The sequence below is a fragment of the Phaenicophaeus curvirostris genome, chromosome 1 (assembly GCF_032191515.1).
Source record: "Phaenicophaeus curvirostris isolate KB17595 chromosome 1, BPBGC_Pcur_1.0, whole genome shotgun sequence".
Classification (NCBI taxonomy): Eukaryota; Metazoa; Chordata; class Aves; order Cuculiformes; family Cuculidae; genus Phaenicophaeus; species Phaenicophaeus curvirostris.
The window spans coordinates 166,395,871-166,414,853 of NC_091392.1; the positions used below are offsets into that span (position 1 = coordinate 166,395,871).

Genomic DNA, 18,983 nt, shown 5'->3' on the forward strand with positions numbered 1-18,983 from the left:
CCAGCATCTCCAAGTTGTATTTGCATTCCTTGTTAAAATAATTGTTTAAAACCTGATGCTGTTTGCATAGGGATTTCCTCTCATTTTCAGACACATTTCCTCAGTCCCAGTTCGAGCTGCTACTAAATGTTGCAGCACATGGTACTTTCTTAAGTAGTTGTGGCATAACGTCGTAGTGTGACTATTCAGGAAAAGTTAAAAGATTATTTTACAGACTTGGAGCTTGAATTTTGTTTGTCTGTGTTTCAATAGTTTGTTTGAATTTGGTCTCTCCAGCTCTTAGTTGATTCTTATTTATTTTGAGGCATCTTCTGTAAGTTCTACGCATGTAGCAACACTGCTAACAAAGGCCACCTGCACCTCATACCATGTGCTGAGTTTCTTTTGCTTCTTCAGACTCACAAAGACAATAGAGATTTTATTTTTAGGCCTTGTGGGTTGGAAACATCCACTCTGAAATCAAACATCCGAGTGTTGTGCAGAGATAATGATACATTAAGTGAATCACAAGTACTTTAGAGTGGGTATCTCTCTGTCTCTCCTGTTGAATCAATTCCAATGTATTTTAATGCATTTTCATTGAACCTCTTTTTATTTTAATAATTTCTGGACTCTGTCCTCTGTCTTTCTTGGTATTGACTGGTGCTTTTTAGAAAAGTTTCAATGGGAGTTGTGATAAGAGAGTCTTACTCGACCTTTCTTGGGGATGCTGTCTATTGAGGAGGATCTCTATTCTTCGTTGGAACACAAATTTAACCTTGACCTTGAGTAACCATTGCCTGTAAAGTAATAGTAAGCCATTTCCTTAAATTTATGCTTCCAGAAAAAAAAAAAGGAGAAAGACCCAACTGCCTTGCACTTTTCTTTCTTCTTCAGTGTGACCTCCTGCATTTTCCAGTGAATCTGAGCTGAGCAGTGCTGTCAGCCTGGGAAAGCCTGCAGCAGCAGCCTCGAGCAAAAAGGCACAAATGCCTGTTCACATGGTGCTTTTGCATTCAGGAACAAGTTCTTAACTATTTTGTGCAGTTTTCTCAACTATCTACGTGTTTGCCCTTGTGATTTTATACAGCTGCCTGTCACCGCCACACTGGTGTACCCCAGTGTACAGATTAATAACAATAGCCACATCTCACAGTCAGCATAGGTGAGTCTTGGATGTATCTTCTTTTCAGGAAGATAGCAGAGTGTTTCACCTAGAGGTTGTTTAGTTGTTTTTTTTCCAGATTGTATTAGTTTTCCTTTTCCTTAAAATATTTTAGGCTATTTGTCAGGCATAGGATGATGGGGAATGGTTTTAAGCTGAAAGAGGGGAGATTTAGATTAGATTAGCTATTGGGAAGAAATTTTTGACTGTGAGGGTAGTGAGGCACTGGCACAGATTGCCCAGAAAAGACGTGGATACCCATCCCTGGAGGTGTTCAAGGCAAGATTGGATGAGGCGTTGAGCAGCCTGATCCAGTGGAAGGTGTCCCTGCCCATGGCAAGGAGGCTGAACTGGATATTTTTTAAGGTCCCTTCCAACCCAAACCATTCTGTGATTCTGTGACTGTATGATTTTGTTGCTTTGGTTGAAGTGGTGATTTCAGGCAGAAGCATGTGAGTGTCGTGACTGTAATTTCTCGTGATGGGAAGGTGTTTTCAAAAACATCTCTTCCCATAATTTTAAAGACAGTTCACTCCTAGATTAGGAAGATAAACCAAAAAAACACTGTGATTAAATTCCTGGGTACCTGAGTCATAACTTACAGGGCTCTCTGAAGTGCCCAACCTGCTACCTAGCCAAGTTAGCCACGTGCCAACCTTTCGTGCTCTGCAAGTGCCTCGCAGGGGCATGACAGGACAAAACAGGCGTATCTGATCATATCTGATATAGGCAGATATGCTTCATGGCAAGCACCTGCAGAACTGCAATTACGAGTGGTTGAGCTTTCTAATCTTATTTAAAGGACAGATTAGGAAAATGTTCCATTTTAATTATTAAAACCAAATTGCATACCAAAGATGAGCACACCACATCCTAAACCCAATCCACCTGCACGCCTGTCTAATGGCATTAGAGTTGTGAGCACATCTGTGTGCTACATAGAAGCAAAATTACTTCTGCTAGAGCAAGCACTCTTTGTAATGTGGAACTTTAGCATGTGTTTCTTTTACTGTGAAGTGTTAGAAAGTCTGTAACCTGCAGAAGATTCCTGGTTATTTAGATTTCACCCTCCAAGCGTGATGTTTGGAGCTGAAAGCTGCTTGAGCTAGATGCAGTTTTGCACCGCCTGTCGAGAAGTCTGCATGCCTGCACCACCATGCCTTGACATTGTTGTACAGCAGTGGCAGTGACATGGTTAAAATTGTGGGTAGCTTTTCAAAAGGAGTATGAATTTTTTTCATCTCTTTTTCCTTTAGCCCTGACAAAACAAAATCATCCCTGCCTGAAATCTCTCCTGCCAGACCACAATGAGGTAGGGCAGCGTGATGACAACCAAGAAGGAGGTTTATGGGATTTGACTGAAGAGTTAAATATTCAGCAGTTCATTTTTTTAACTTCCTGTCCTCAAAGCCAGCTTATTTTGTAAATGCTAAATTTAGTCTGTTCAGTTTTCATAATCAAGGACAGCTTTTTTAGTATGCTTTCTTACAAATTATTTGACCTTGGGAGATTGCTGCCAGAAAGGAAGAACTCTTATAAAGCTGACAACTGATTGTTGGAGGTTTGTAAACTCTGTTGTGTGGGAGCAATAAAACTCCAGAAGGGCATAAAAATTCACTGAAGCTCAATACCCTGTGAAGCTGATGAACTGCAAGGCATCAGGATGAGTTTCTGCAAAGAAAATGATCTTTACTTTTTCACTGGGTTTAACCTCAGCTGTGTGGAAACAGTGAGCCCTTGATGGCTTGGTTATGGGTGGGAGAAAAAAAGAGTGGAAAGGGGCTGTTGCAAATTTTATCCTGAAGTAAGTTAAGAGGAGGTGGATTTCAGGGGGCTGGAAGGAAGACAAGGTACAACTGTGCAAGAAGGGGTGGCAATTCAGCAGATAATACATTATCAGCCATAACTTCAGCATGCTTCACTCAGGGTCCTGTGGCTAGTTGTGTGGCTCGCTGGTTGTTTTTCTATAATGGTTGTGGAAACAGGCAGTAAGAGATGCTTTTCTAAACAGCCAAAAAAGACTTTGTGAATAGGGAAATCACGTGTTATGTTCCTGGTGGTGTCTATTAATGGCAAGCTAATGAAACAGAGCACAGCAGAGAATACTGGTTTACAGCTTTAAAGGGCAGGCACAAAACATATAAGCCAAGAGCACTGACTAGTAGACACTGCAGCTTTATTAAAAAGCCTTTTCTAGCAGGGAGCCCTCCTAACTTGCCGTCCAGTTCTGTTTCAGACTGTATTTGACTGGATGGGGAATGACATAAGGATGTGTTGGCAGTGTTGCGGACAGAGATGTTGCTGAGATTTGCTTGAGTCCCAGCTCGAGTTTGTGCTGAAGCTGTTGCTCTCCTTTGTACCAGTGGGCAGGAGCTGTGGGATAAGGCAAGCTGCGTGGAGCTGTACCCCTTCATGTTGTGTTTCCATGGACTAGGCTGACATCCAAGGCAGCCCACTGGGTTACAGGGACCTCAGGCTGAACTTTTTCTAACCCACTAAATGCTCTGGAGACTGCCAAACTCTCAACAACAGTTTAGAATCCTAAAACCAAAATTAAGTTTGTAAACCCACACAGACACTTTTGAGAGCCAGATGGCAAAAACCTGTTACAGATGCTCAAACTAACAATCAGCTGAGCCCGCGCTACCAAAAGAAGCCCAGTTCACTAGATGAGGGTAGAAAGGCAGGAAGAGAGACAGAATTAAAAACCCCACACAACTAGGTTTTTTTTTTGATACAGATGACTTTATGAGCTGACAGAATGGCCTCTGAATATCCCAGCTGTAGTGTTATGATCTTCTCAATTAGAAAAGATGTGGTTCCATTAAATAAAACTTAACAGCAACACTCATCGTTTTGGGAAGTAAACAATTCTCAATTAATAACATTCTGGGGGGATGCTAAGGAGAGAATTCAGCCATCCCTTTTGACTTCATTGCTTCTCTTCCTCATGCAGTTTCTAAATCTGGAATAGTCATTGTTGTTGGGACAGGTTTGCTTTCATCATGATAAATTAATGTTCAAAGTCTTGATTCAAATACAATTTAAATAGAGTTTTGGCAACTTAGATAAAATGTGAGATTTTGGAGAAACATCTGTATCACTTGTAGATCATTGTAAAGGGAATTTGTGTTGTTGTGGTAGGTCTCTTTGTTTGTCATCACTGGAACAAAATATAACACTGGTTTACAGTTTTAATCTTAAGTACAGAATATACAGACCAGTTTTGATAAAAGCTATTCCCCCTCGTCCTATCGCTACATGCCCTTGTAAAAAGTCCCTTCTCAGCTTTCTTGTAAGCCCCCTTCAGATTGCTAAGGCTTCTTTTAAAGGTGACTTATGATAGAAAGAAGAAGCAAGGTCTACCTTGCCCAGCAGAAGGTAGACAAGTAGGAGGAAATTCAGATCTTCAAGCCCGCAGAATGTTTGAAAAATGATGATGATCAGTTTTTATTCTTTTCCATTGGAGATGACACGAGAGTATTGCTATAGCTTAAAGTTAGGTGTTGGGAAGGAATGTCCTGTTGATATAAATAGTGGTTACCCATGGAGATACTAAAAGTTTTGGCACTGATGACTTTGTGTAGTGTGAGGAAACAGTGATTTTGTGCAGTTAATCCTTCCACCCTCTAAGAAAAGGGAGTAGAACTTTTTTTTAGTACTCTGTTCCAACTGAACACGTCGGTGCTTTCTAGCATGATTTGTCCTTTAAATATGAGCTGACACAAGAAAAGGAAAAAAATCGTGTGGCTTTCTTGACCAAGTTGTGTGATGTGTGTTAGCAATTGGGTATGCAAGTCATCTTTAGCCACATATGTAACTGTGTCCCTTTGTCCTTCCTCAGCAGTCTCCAAACGTCCACAACTACCCAGATATGGAAGCTGTACCCTTGTTACTAAACAACATGAAGGCAGATCCTGTGGAGGATTCATTATCTACAGACGATTTTCAAACACAGACTGAACCAGTGGACTTGTCAATAAACAAAGCCAGGTCATCCCCTACAGCAGCTTCATCTTCACCAGTTTCCGTGACAGCGTCTGCCTCCTCCCCTTCTTCTACTTCTACTTCTTCTTCTTCTAGTCGGCCAGCTTCATCACCCACGGTAATAACGTCGGTATCCTCAGCAGCATCTGTACCATCAGTATTAACTCCAGGTCCTCTTGTGGCCTCTGCATCTGGTGTTGGAGGCCAGCAGTTTTTGCACATTATCCATCCCGTACCACCTTCAAGCCCTATGAACTTGCAGTCCAACAAAATGAGTCACGTGCATCGTATCCCTGTGGTGGTACAGTCAGTACCTGTTGTCTATACAGCTGTGAGATCACCTGGGAATATGAACAACACTATAGTAGTACCACTGTTGGAGGATGGGAGAAGCCATGTCAAAGGTAAGGTGGAACCAGTTTTGTGCATCTATGGCCTCTCTAAAACTGCTCTTGTAGGAGGAAAATGTAACAACGTTATGAAGCTGTTAGTTTCCAAAAGAACTGTGTCATTTGCTGAAAAGACTTATACTATTGGGAGGAACTTTTTTTAAGAAGTTTTATGCCAGATGTTCTTTAAAATAAATATTTTTATAAAGATTGAGGTCAGCAGTGGTGTAAGATGCTCAGACAACTCACAGCAGATTTTGTCCTTAGAGGAATAAATCCTTCCCAGAAGGTGAAGAAATAGGAAAATGGAATAATGAGAATATATAAAACGTCATAGAGGAGCATGGAAAACTCACCAGGTGATACAGATTTGGCAAGGGAAGGAATGTCAGGTAGATTTTTGTTTCCATACAAAGAGGAAGTAATCATTGGGCTGTAGGAATGTGACAACAGCAGACATTTGAACCAAAGAGCTGTATCTGATACAGAGAGGTAGGTTTTATTAAACTCAAGGAGTGGCAGTGTTAATATTTTGAATGAGGATTCTTCATCCAGACTAAACAGCAGAAAGGAAGGAAACCACAGAGCGTGTGTGTTGGGAATGAGTTTTGCAGGCCCAGGATCTGAGAGGCGCATGGAGGTGTGAAGGGAGGAAGAAAGCACGTGCCAGAAGGACAGATACACTCCTGAAGAGGTGTCCAAAGAACACAGAAAGGGGAGCTGGAGAGCAAGAATAAATGAGAACATAACAATTTTGGAGGGAGCAAAAACTTGTTAGAGAGGTGACATCATGGATGGATGAACAAAAGAGGAAACAGATGTGCCCAGGTACTTTGAAAAGCATTGCTTTATAAAGAAGGCATTAGTGACAGAGATAGGAACATAAGGAAAAGAAGGAGAGAGACTCATTTCAAGGTTCATCGCATGTGAGTGAATAAAATATGGCTAATTCTCCCCTGAAATGAGATATTGCCTGAGGCGGAAAGGGAGGGTACTAACGGGTAGCCTTGCTTTAGGGTTTATGAAACTACAGGGCATTCAGTAATATATCTTACAACATCTCTTGCGTACATAATTGCATAATGAATGGGTCTCTACAACTAAAAGACCTGTTTTCAAGTCTCATGTCTGGTTTTGGTGTACTAGCAACTGTGTATTATTGTACCAGACTACAGTGATGGGTCACTGATGTTTAGTAGCATCCACTTGTCCAAAAATCTTTGTTTCTCCTCCTGTTCCCTCAGTGCCCAAGTGTGGACTACGTCCTCTGAAGAGGCTTGGGCATAGGAAATGAGCTCACAGCTGCTCCAGGTTTTGTTTTAAGTCTCAAAATGATGTTTTAAGAAGTTTTATTGCATTTCATACTGTGACATAATTTTAGGACTTCATGCCATTATGTCAAGAAGTGATGAAAGAAAACAGAACTTTTCACCATGTTTTCTGGGGGAAAAAAAAAAAGAAAAAAAAAAAGGAAAGTTTTAGTTTGTGTTTTGATTTTGGAGCTGACCCTGAGCTTATCCACAGTTTTCCCATTCATTTTCTTTTCAAAGATGCTAGTTGGCTCTGGTAGTAATTTCCTCTATGGAAAGCACCTCTTGATCTTGCAAAATTGGAATTTCGCTACCCCAGTTTTGTCTACGGAATTCCAGAACTTAATGTGCTGTAGGGATTTCAGCCCACAAGCTCTAGGCCTCCTGAGCTGCCCTGACAATATCACCTTTATGCTATAATTGGCAGAGAACATTAACCAACCCTGCAGCACCTATTAAGGTAGAGCTAAAGAAAAAGAAGGGATTAAGTGTTCTTTAATTTATTTTTTTTTCATATCAATTGTACCCATTTTTCTATCACCAATTCTTTTGATATACATGGCAGGGGGGTTGTAACTAGGTGGTCTTTAAGGTCCCTTCCAAACCATTCTATGATTCTGTGATTCATGTTCTGTTTGAATTCTCTCTTCCTTCCCGCAGAAGAAATCACTAACTCCTCTTCTGTTTGCCCTTCCCTTTCTGTTTTCCCATTTTTTCTAGTCCTTCCCATCTTGCTGACTGTTCTTTGAGTGCTGGTTTCAGAAGCTCTGCTTCATCTCTCCCTCCTTATTTGTTAATATTTCTAACCCTTACTGTCATCTCCTCCTCTGTTGCTGCACATCCTTCTCCGTGGCATCATTCATCCTGACATTCTCTGTCACACCTTCCTTCAGAAGAGTCTCAGATCTCCTTTTGTGCCTCCCAATGTGCTGCTTGTTTCTGCTCTCTGTCCTGCCTCCTGTCTTCTATTTTTCACTTGCAAGATTTCCTGTTAAATCAAACCCTTTCTGCAGCATTGAAAACCAGGCAGGCTTGCAGAGAATTAGCCCTTGTATATATAAGCTGCCAGCAGCATCCTGCCAGGTCCTGTGCCACGTGGTGCACCCCAAAGCAGGCAATGGGAGCAAGAGGTATCCTGCTACAAGAGCATCCCTTTGTCAGATCAATGCTTTTTGCCTGATAAAAATCTCTGTTCATCTAGTGTAAATCAATATCAGGATTGAGGCATTTTTAGGAATTTATTAACAAGAAGGTAATCAATGGATGGTATGTTCAGTTTTGGTAATACAACATGAGGCACTTACAAAATCTTACTAAATTCTTACAAATTTCTACAACACTTACAAAATCCCACAGCACTTGCATACGTGCACACACTCACAGTTGCTTGCGGACTCCCCTGCCGACTGTGGACCTTCCCCTCCTAATGTCCCCCTGATGTAGCTGCTGGAGAGGAGCCACCCCAGGGGGACCCCCAAAGAGGGAGGTCTCTGCTTGCTGCCCCCTACACTGCCAGCCCGTCTGTGCAAATTGTCCCCTACAACCTAATCCTTGCATTATTTAGTATGTACAAAGTGTTGTAGTGTGCTAGGGCTGTCGGGCTATGGAGCAGACAGGAACCAGCCACCACAGGTCTGACCTGCAGCCTCTACCACCTCTACAAGATGGCAAAAAGACAAATTCATTTCCTTTAGTGTTTCACGTGGTGAACATGTTCAATCATCCATATCCACCTCTCCTTCTCTCTCCTTTCCCGCCCTTCCATCCTCCTCTCTCCCCACTACCCAGCCCCTTCCAACCTTCTCCTTGCCTTTTCCCAGCCACAATTTTCTTTTGCTTTACCCTAAACTCATTTTTTTTCCGTATTTCCTAACTTGGCTTAGTTTCTGCAAGCACTTACAAAGACAAAAAAAAGGACCGTTACCTTGTCATCCAAAACCTTGAAAAGCACTTGGAGATTTTTTCTTGACATCTGAAATCATCAAGTCCAGCCATCAACCTAACACCATAATGCCTAATAAACCATGTCCTGAAGTGCCATGTCTACATATTTTTTGAACGCCTCCGGGGATGGAGACTCCACCACTTCCCTGGTCAGCCAAGTACCACCACCCACCTTGCTAAAGCTTCCTTTCAGGTGGTTGTAGAGAATGATAAGGTTTCCTCTCGGACTTCTCTTCTTTTGGCTAAACCACCTCACTTCACTTTGATGCTCATCCTAAGACTTGTGCTCCAGACAAAGGCACTTGGCCTTTTAAAACCTCATACAATTTACCTGGGCCCATTGATGTAGCCTGTCCAGATCCCTCTGCAGAGCCTTCCTACCCTCAAGCGATCAACACTCCAACCCATTTTGGTGTTGTCACACTTTATTATACATTAAAACATTTCAGAGTATTAAAATCCCATGAAAAACTCTTTCCTCATCTTTTTTTCCTACTTGTTCAGCAATGGTGAAGTTTGTTAAAAGGTGTAATGAGTGGTGTGACAGGTAACAGCACCTACAGGTAAGGTTGCCAAATGAATTTTGTTAAAACCTTGTCTTCAGTTCTGCTAAGTCAGTCTATATGTTAACCACTTAGGCTAACATTTTCCATGCCGCATGTCTGCCTCAGGCTGTTTCTTCTTTCTTTTTGAGGAAAATTTCAAGAAAAAAACTATTACACTCTTCCTGAGACTGAGAGTAAAGAAATGAATGTAGCATTTTCCATGTAGATTTTTTTTTCCCCAGCTTTTTTTGTTGAAAAACTCTAGAACCTCTGTGGTTTTCTGCCATGAACCTCAAGTTTGATTTAGACCAATGTCCTCTTTTTTTTTTGTCTTTGTAAGCATTTGCAGAAACCAAGCCAGGTTAGGAAATCTGGAAAACAATATGAGTTAAGGGTAAAGCAAAAAAAAGTTGTGGCTGGGAAAAGGCAAGGAGGAGGCTGGAAGGGGCTAGGTAGTGGGGAGAGAGGACGATGGAAGGGCAGGAGGGGTGTGAGAAGGAGAGGTGGTGAGGTGGCTATGGATATGTGAACATGTTCAGAAAGACGAATGGGAAAGGGATGGAGACAGAGGAAGGGGGAAGAAGCAAAAGGAGGGTAGAAAAGAGATCTAGGTAGGGTGAAAGGTGGAACAGGGAGAGGCTTGGACAGACAGGAGTGAAAGGGTCTGCTGTGGCAGCATTGCATTCCCCTGCAAACTCTGATCCCACTGAGTCTCTCCACTGCTTTGCTTTCAGAAGCATGAATACTACTGGCAAATCATATCCCTCTGGCAGCAGGCTTTGCCAAAAATAATATCCTTAAAAAATAGTTTTCTGTAGTTCAGAAGACATCTTTCATTGAAGGGCCTTTTAGAAGCTCCTTCCTGATGATGGTGCTACAAAGACTTGTGCAACTTTGATGTTTCTGGGGTTTTGGGTTCAAGTTTTGGGGTTCTCATGGGTTTTAAATTTTCGGAAGCCACAACCACTAGCAAAATCCAATGGTCAGAACATTATAAATTTAAATTTGCCAGCTGAACTTCATCCAGTTCCCGTGTATGTAAACATCCATAGTGACATTTACAGGGAGTATGTTTATATTACTGTGGCTGTGTGTAGACCTAGCAGAAATGCACAGATTGCCTCTTTTCATAGTTTACCCATGCCACATTCCTCACAGTGGAGACATTAATAAGTAGTAAATGCAGTACCTCTTGCTACAGATTTTTCATAAAATCGTAGAGTGATTTGGGTCAGAAAGGACCTTAAAGGCCATCCAGTTCCAAACCCCCTGCCATGAGAAGGGACACTTTCCACTGGATTAGTTTGCACAAAGCCTCATCCAGCCTGGCCTTGAACACCTTCAGGGATGGGGCAGCCACGACTTCCCTGGGCAACCTGTGCCAGTGTCTCACCACCCTCACAGTCAAATATTTCTTCCTAGTAGCCAATCTATATCTCCCTTTTAATGGTAATACCACTTTATTACATTATCTACTGCCCTTTTTTTTTTTTTAAGTACAGCCTGTTATTACTGCCTACTGTAAAGTTTATTTCACAAAAGTAAACACAATTTGTTATACTGAGTTAGAAATTTAGAGATCCGTTTTGTATGTTTAAAGGTCAGATTATATGGTCTGTTTGGATAAATTAAGCTATGGGAGAGATTTAACTAAAACTGGTAGTGTTGCCTTTTTTCTTTCATGTGAAGTGATTATTCTTTCTGCATTTTAGTAGGTGGTTATTTTGGATTTGAGTTGCATTGAGGAGAAGGGTTTCTACTTTTTGTTGTTACACACAGGATTCTTTTATGGCTGCGTATAGTCCAACCTGTCCACCTCCACCCTCCTGCCCCCTAGAACGTTAGATCTCTCTCCTCCTGTATGCGAAGTTCATCTAGAAGAAGTTTTAGAGGTTCTTGGAAAGGAGAAGCAGGTTGGCAATGGCTAGCCAGGAAGAGAAGCAGGCAGAGGAGAGGCTTGTGTTCAGGGTGGAACCTGTGTTACTGGAGATGGTGCATATATTTAAGAACTAGAGTAAATAGTAATTCTTGTCAGAATGGAGAGTTAAAACACAGGTTACAAGATATGCTGTGGTATTTGAAAATGAGAAGGAGTTTTTTTGAGGACAAAGTAACTTGGATTGACTATGGGGAGTCCCCATAAACATCAATCTCCAGAAAAGTCGTATTTCTTATGACTCAGCTTTTCCTCTAAAGAAGCACATGCTCTTCTGAGATATATCAGCAGTAGGTTAAACATCATGTATGTTTTTAACTAGGAGCAGTTTTTGGGAAGAGAATGAGGTAGATGTATATTCCAAGTTTATTTGTGAAGCCCACCATAAGAATCATAGAATCATTAAAGTTGAAAAAGACTTCTGAGGTCATCAAGTCCAACCATCAGCCCAGCACTGTAATGCCTATTAAACCATGTCCCAAAGTGCCACGTGTACACCCTTTTTGAACACCTCTAGGGATGGAGACTCCATCACTTCCCCTGGCAGCCTGTTCCAATGTTCGATAACTCTTACAGAATCATAAGGAAGTCTATCTCAAAATATCCCAAGTCCCTGCACCTTTTAGAAGCTGTTAATTCCTTGTCTTCCATGCCAAGAATGCCTCTGGTTCTTCAGCTCTGTACTTTTACCAGGGCTGAGCTTTGAGCTAGTTGCTTTTATCCCACAAATTTGGATCCAGCAGAAACACATGTATAAAACTTCTCATTCATTTTATCCCTGCATTGGCTTTTGTTCTTCCTTGAACCAACCTGCTAGAAACTTTCTGGTGTCTGAAATCTCTCTAGACTGGTCCAGTGTGTAAGGTGCAATCTGCTACCACTTTGTAGTGGCTTTGCAATATTTTATTGAATATTGAATATATTCTGTGCTTATTTTTTAAATTGTTTGCTTTTGGTGATAGAGTATTGGTGTGTTTGATGCTCAGTGAGATATAAATCTCAGTAGTCTCAGTCATTTGTTTTTTGTGTAGACGAGGTCTCATGGCATTCAAATAGCTTAGAAGGAGAAAATTCCTTTGCTTAAAAAAATGGTGTTGTATGTTTATGTATATAACCCAATGACAAAGATGCTTAAATATGTGCATACATTACATCCACGCAATCACTCTCACCTCTGTATTTCTCCACATAGCTATTCATTTACAGGCTTATGGCAAATTATTTGACTGGTGAAATGATTTTAAATATTGCCTTTGATTGGATCATAGCAATTAATATTCTCTGGTAGATTAGTTACACTGTGCATTCAGTGCCAATTCCCATTCTCCGTGAACCATAGCTACGCTGGGTGCAGTTAACTGCTTCAGCCATATAGTCCCATAAAATCTCAATAAAATCTGAAAACTGTGGAGTATGGGTAATCTTGCTATAAATTGTAATAAAAATTACTCCTGTAGACTCTATATTCTAACCATTATGTTCGTGGATACTGCTGCTTTGTACATAAAGTTTTACGAAATAAATCGACCAATTCTGCCACCCCTACCAGACTCCAAGCTGATTTGATTGAAAATCTGATAGGTGCACTTAGAGCATTTTCCAATGCGTGAAATGCTTATAATTAACTTTAAATAGGAAGAAAAATACTATATATGTGCTTCATACAGTATGGACCAGCCTAGGAGGACAAAATAATTAATTCCATCATTATCCTTCATTTGTTAGGTCCATAAAGCCAGAATTCATTTTCTTAAAACATGTTAAGTAAACCTGAGCCTAACACTTAATCTCTGGAGGCATCATCTCAAATAACTCCTGTACCTGTGCATCTGGAAGTGTCGCTTCCACTTTCAAAAACACCCAACGGTGTCAGTGACATTCTCCTTTGATGTTCATCTGCTGGAGAAATCCATGCTGGGTTCCTGTTCTCTAAAGAAAAGGCCAAGAAGGGGTTCGTTCAGTTGTTTCAGACATTAAGCTACTGTGTGAGGCTGGGTTTGCATAGTTGTAAAACCTATTTTCCAAGAGTGAGGGAGGATGGAAATGAGTTGGTTCCTCTGCACTATTACTTGGCATTTGATCTACCTAGATGCATTTTTTCTTTTATCAGAGGTACTTGAAACAGTGACAGTTTAAGAAAGAACGTAAGAAATCACTGTTAGTCAGCAGTTTCCTTCTTGCAGTGTTTCAGGTACCAAACTATGCCAAATGTAGAGACCAAATTTATGGTTTAGACACTACAGTATTCCTAACTCTTGGCAGATTATTGGTTTTAATGATAATTACCATGTCCCCCCTGTAAGTTACTTACCTTCCAGATTTGTCAACTAGGGCCCTGATGTCAAAGATCATTTTCTTCAGTGTCGCTGCTGGAGACTGAGGCACTTCTTTGGCATTCATCAAACAGTGGCAGGCGGGGAGAGAGTAGAAAAAAGTGAGTTCACACAATGATGTTGCTGTTGTCCCATCTTGAGGAACTTACTGAAATTTCCCAGGCACTTTTGCTCCTTTCCTAGAAAACCAAGGCATGACAGATTCACATGGCAATGGCTACTTTTCTCCTCTTCCTGGTGAGAAGGTCCATAGTGCAAGGGGGCACCAAGCCACTTTCCTTTGCCAGGGCTGGTGCCCCAGCATCCAGCGAGAGAAGGGCTCACAGTGCTGAGTTCCCCATACAGTCTGCCAAGGCAGGTAAGCTCAGCACCCCCAAAGGCACCATCTTCCCTCTCTGGCTGTATGGCAGAGTTGGGCTGGTTGTCTTTGCAATGCAGGTGCCTGAAGAAAGGAGGCTGTAGCCTCCCAGTGACATCTAGCTCCTGAGGTGCAGGGCTCTGAGAGAGGATGGAGGCTGATAGAAACATCCTGTTATTTACTATTGGGTCCTGGGGTCATTTTGAGTGGCAGATCATTATTATAATTATTAGGTTCAAACTATTTCTTTTGCAGTGTTTCTGATGCTGGCTGATTAATAGTGCATTGTGGTAATTCACGAGTACCATATAATTGTCTTAACTGATTTTCCAGTACCATCCTTCTAGGAGTTTGGCAGCAAAAGTCACTTTGTTATTTCAGTCCTTCCTGCTCAGCAGACACACAGACACGTATGTGTATAATAGCAGTACTGTGGAGTTTCTTGTTGATTTTGGGGTCTGGGGTAGTATTTGGTTTTCCATTCCTAATGAGAGTAAGTGCAAAACAACTGTTGCTTACAGCTGAATATAATCTTTTACCTGCTGTATGCCAGCATGCACTCAAAGCAACTGGAGAGGAGTTTTTAAGAAAGCATTCGGCAACAACACACATAAGTCTTTCTGGCTTATTGAGTTACCTCAGGTTTCTGCATAATTTAAACTTCCATTGCAATAAAAACCTGTGACTATGTTTGTGAGAGCGATCATGTCACTCAGACATGGATCAGAGCTAGCAAGATCCAGAGGGACTTCCCCGCCATAGAATCATAAAATCGCTTGGGTCAGAAGGGACCTTAAAGGTCATCCAGTTCCAGCACAAGTGCTGTGGGCAGAGACACCTTCCACTGGATCAGGTTACTCAAAGCCCCATCCAACCTGGCCTTGAACACCTCCAGGGATGCCCCATGGATGGGGCATCCATGACTTCTCTGGGCAACCTGTTCCAATGCCTCATTGCCCTGAAAGGAAAAAATTTCTTCCTACTATCTAATCTACGTCTCCCCTCTTTCTGTCCAGGCTGGCATCTCGTCTAGCACAGGTCTTGGCATTACTCTCCCACTGCAGACCTGTGTAAGCCTGCTTGTGACTGGCAAATCCAGTGCGTGGATGTCAGGGCCACTTGTAAATCCCATAATAAGCAATCACATTCATTAGTGAGTTGAATATTGGGCAACCTTCAGAGAAAGCAGGATGGGGAATTTAGTATGTGAAACAAAAGCAAATGGTCTCTGAATTTGGAAATCCTTTCAAAATGCAGAAATAGATTTTTAATTATTTTTAGAGAGAAACTAAGTATAATTCATTTTTCTATTATGTTGTGGTGTATCAGCAGGCCTACTTGCATGAATGTTTGCAAAGTTATTAGCAGTGAAGTTAATTTAATGCTGAAAACTGAGGTATTAAGATAAAATGAACCAGAGGTTTCAATATTTCAGGAGGCTGCATTTTTTCTGTTTGCATTCACATCAGCAAGGAATATCTCATAATGAGTCATTTTGGCATTAGTTAATACTACGTGGCTTAGTTATAAAGAGAGGCGAAACTCCTCATGATTGCTTAGTTTTCTCCCACACTTAAATGTTTAATACATCTTTAACCCTAGGAGTTCAGATTTGCCTTTAAATCACAGATAGTGTGTAGACATAATATTACTTCTAGTGGGTCTTCGTGAGCCTACTGATCGGATGAGCGTTCATCCCTTTTGTTCACAGTAATTTTGATTGGAGAGAAAAACCAGATTGTAACATGTTGTGACAGCAGTGTATGGCCCTTTTCACGCCTAAGAGGATCCAGGTTCAGGCTGCCTTCTACAGTCATCCAGCTGTAGGATTTTTGATGGCACTTGGTCTTTCCCAACCACGTCAGAGCACTTAAGCCGTGTATCCCTAAGTAATCACTGAAAAGAAGTAAAGCGATTAGGACATATTCTGGTGGAGTCCAAATGTGACAGGGGATAGCACTTACCCAGCACCCAGTAACACCAGCAGTTTTGTGAGAAGTGAGGGGTAGTGTGCTTGCTTTTCATTGCTCTGGAGAGGATTAAATCATAGAATCATTAACACTGGAAAAGACCTCTAAGATCATCCAGCTGAGCCATCATCGCAACACTACCATGCTTACTAAACCATGTCCTTAAGTGCCACATCTACACAATTTTTAATACGTCTGGGGATGGTGACTCCACCACCTCGCTGGGCAGTCTATTCCAATACTCATTCAGTACTCATTCAGTAAAGAAATTTTTCATAATACCCAATCTAGACACCCCCCCAGCACAATTTGAGGCCTTTCCCTCACGTCCTATTGCTTGCTAGTTGGGAGAAATTTGCAGTCTCTCCCTTTCCAAGAGGTGCCCCAATGCAGACAGGAGCACAAGTTCAGAGAGCGGAGAAGGAGAAAATGCCCTGATGGTATGACACTGTGCTCAGGCTATTCCTCTGGAAAGGTGGAGGGTGCGTTTCATCCTGAGGGATTTCTCTGCCCTTACCAGGTGGCAGGCTGGATCCTTCCTGGATCAGAAGAAGTGTGTGCAGTGAGTCAAGGGAGGTGATTCTGCCCCTCTACTCTGCTCTCATGAGACCTCACCTGGAGCCCTGTGTTCAGTTTGGGAGTCCTCAGCACAAGAAAGACATGAATCTGTTAGAATGAGTCCAGAGGAGGCCATGAAGATGATCAGAGTGCTCGAGCACCTCAAGAGAACAGGCTGAGAGAGTTGGGGTTGTTCAGCCTGGAGAAGAGAAGGCTCTGTGGGGACCTTAGAGCAGCTTTCAGTTCTTAAAGGGAGCCTACAGGAAAGCTGGGGAGGGGCTCTTTATCAAAGAGTGCAGTGATAGGACAAAGGGGAACAGTTCTAAGCGGAAATAGGGGAGATTTAGATTAGATATTAGGAAGAAATTTTTTCCTGTGAAGGTGGTGAGGCACTGGAACGGGTTGTCCAGAGAAGCTGCGGCTGCCTGATCCCTGGGTGTGTTCAAGGCCAGGTTGGATGAGGCTTTGAGCAAGTGCATTCAGTGTAAGGTGTCCCTGTCTGTCACAGGTGTGTTGGAACTGAATGATCTTTAAGGTCCCCTCTGACTCAAACCATTATGGGTCTCTATAATGATTTTACTTCTGTCACACGTCTAATCCTGTACCATGTCAAAAATGACATAGCTGTGTGCTGGAAAGCACGAATTCAGTCGGTGCCCATTAGAAAGTTGCTGTGCAAGTTTAAATCTATTCCCGCATTGCAGAAGGGGTAGTTCTGTCCTAACAGACAGGATCAGGTATTGTCTGGCTTTCACAGCCAGCGTAAATTGTAAAGCCAAGAAATTGTTTAGTGTGGTAGAAATAGGAACAAACTTGTATCTGATCCACATCAGATTTTTTCCTGCTCGCAACTGACAGTTGGCAGATACAATATGAACGATGATAGACCAAGTTCTGGAGTGTTTACAGGGTGGTATGTGTCTTACGTGAGAATCATTTGCACATCTTATCTTAAAACAAGTGCAGAAAGTGAATTTGCACATACTGCCCAAAGGGAAATTCTTTCTTTGATGCTGTTTGGCAAACGGGGCATTGAGAAGTGATTGTGTATGTGTACATGCATCAAGAGCAATTCTCTGTATTTTTTTTTAGCAAAAAGGAGCACTATTTTTTGAGGCTCACAAGGATGGAAAGTGATGTGGCTGCTTGCAGCCTTCAACACTTGCAGACATTCTTAAATAACTCCCCTGGCTAACGGCTTGCTTCAGTGACTCCTCTGCAGTCTTTCAATGACACCTTTGCCCCACGAAAGCAGTCTCTGTCTTGTTACTTTTTGCTTGTCTTGCCTTTGCCTCATTCACATTTCACAAACCCACCTGATAGCTCTGTTGGACAAATCTTGCCTTTCAAGTGGAGTAGCAAAGGCAAGAAAACCAGCTCTTTTTAAAGGCCTGAGCTTTATTAATTAAATGTGTCTGCCTGTGATAGGGAGGACTTGATTCATTGACCCAGCTGGGTCTCTTCTGGTCTTAAATTCAAAAAAAAACCTTGGTCATCAGAGCAAGGTACAATACTGACGTTAAAAGGCGCTGGTGTGTTCTGTGAGCTCTCCTCCTCCTTGTTTGCCAATTCCATTGGGTTACTCACTTGTCCTCCACCTTTTTCATCTCATTTGCTAAATTATCTCTTGCCTGCATTTCTTCATTCTTTCCAGCTTGATGTTCCTTAGGCTGATAATTACTCTTAATTCAGCGGTTATGAACTGCTGCTGGTATTTATAAATGTCGGTGCCAGCAGTTCGACAGTTGTTCTTAGATGTCCAAAAGAAAGTCAAATCTGTTGACGTAAATAGGAGTCATGAACTCTGGATGTATAAAAAACCCATTCTGCCATTTGCACACTATAGAGAGTGGTGAGGAGGAGATATCTGTTAGGCTTTTGGCCAACTGGTTAGTCACATGGCTTATTTGGGGCAGGAGAAGAGTTTGAAAGGCTATTTTTCCTCACAGCAGCTGCAGCCATGCTGATGAGAAAATAGGGCAGTTTACCCCAGCTGGCAACAGCAAAAGTTCAGCCTCCTGGTTAGTCACCTCGACTCCCCAGCGCCTCGGCCACCCAAGTCTGCAAGCTGAGAGGAGGTCACAACTGGAGGGCAAGACAAAAAAACTGTGTATATGTGAGCTGACATTAAAATATAATGGAAAAATCCCTAGATCATTCTCTAATTTAATTATCATGTTTAGTTAGGTTCATCCTTCAATTGCCCACCTTTGAATTTGCCCACTGATGCGTTTCTGTTCCTCGCCTTTTGTTCTCACCATGCTTATGTGTCACAGCACCTTGTGATCATAGGATCATAGAATTATTTTGGTCAGAAGGGACCTGAAAGATCATCCAGTTCCAACCCTCCTGCTGAGGGCAGGGACATTTTCCACTGGATCAGGTTGATCTAATGATGTGCACAATGTTGGCTTCTGATGGGGCAAACTGTGCCCAGTGGGCCAAATTGCACTGAGGTGCAAAAGCAAAAGCCCATTAGCAACTTCGTGGCTGTGTTAGTAGTACACAG

At 42.0% G+C, this 18,983-nt stretch overlaps 1 protein-coding gene across 6 annotated transcripts in view; it reads left to right on the top strand.

The window, feature by feature from the left end:
* KLF12 (KLF transcription factor 12) overlaps positions 1-18,983 on the top strand; it is a 251,064-nt gene that overhangs the window by 146,646 nt on the left and 85,435 nt on the right. For 4 of the 6 annotated variants that reach the window (XM_069880335.1, XM_069880370.1, XM_069880360.1 and 1 more), the window contains exon 4: positions 4,989-5,535. In XM_069880335.1, coding sequence (XP_069736436.1) covers positions 4,989-5,535 — 547 coding nt within the window. The remainder of the gene's footprint in view (positions 1-4,988; positions 5,536-18,983) is intronic. The other 2 variants (XM_069880353.1, XM_069880379.1) reach the window with 1 other exon arrangement.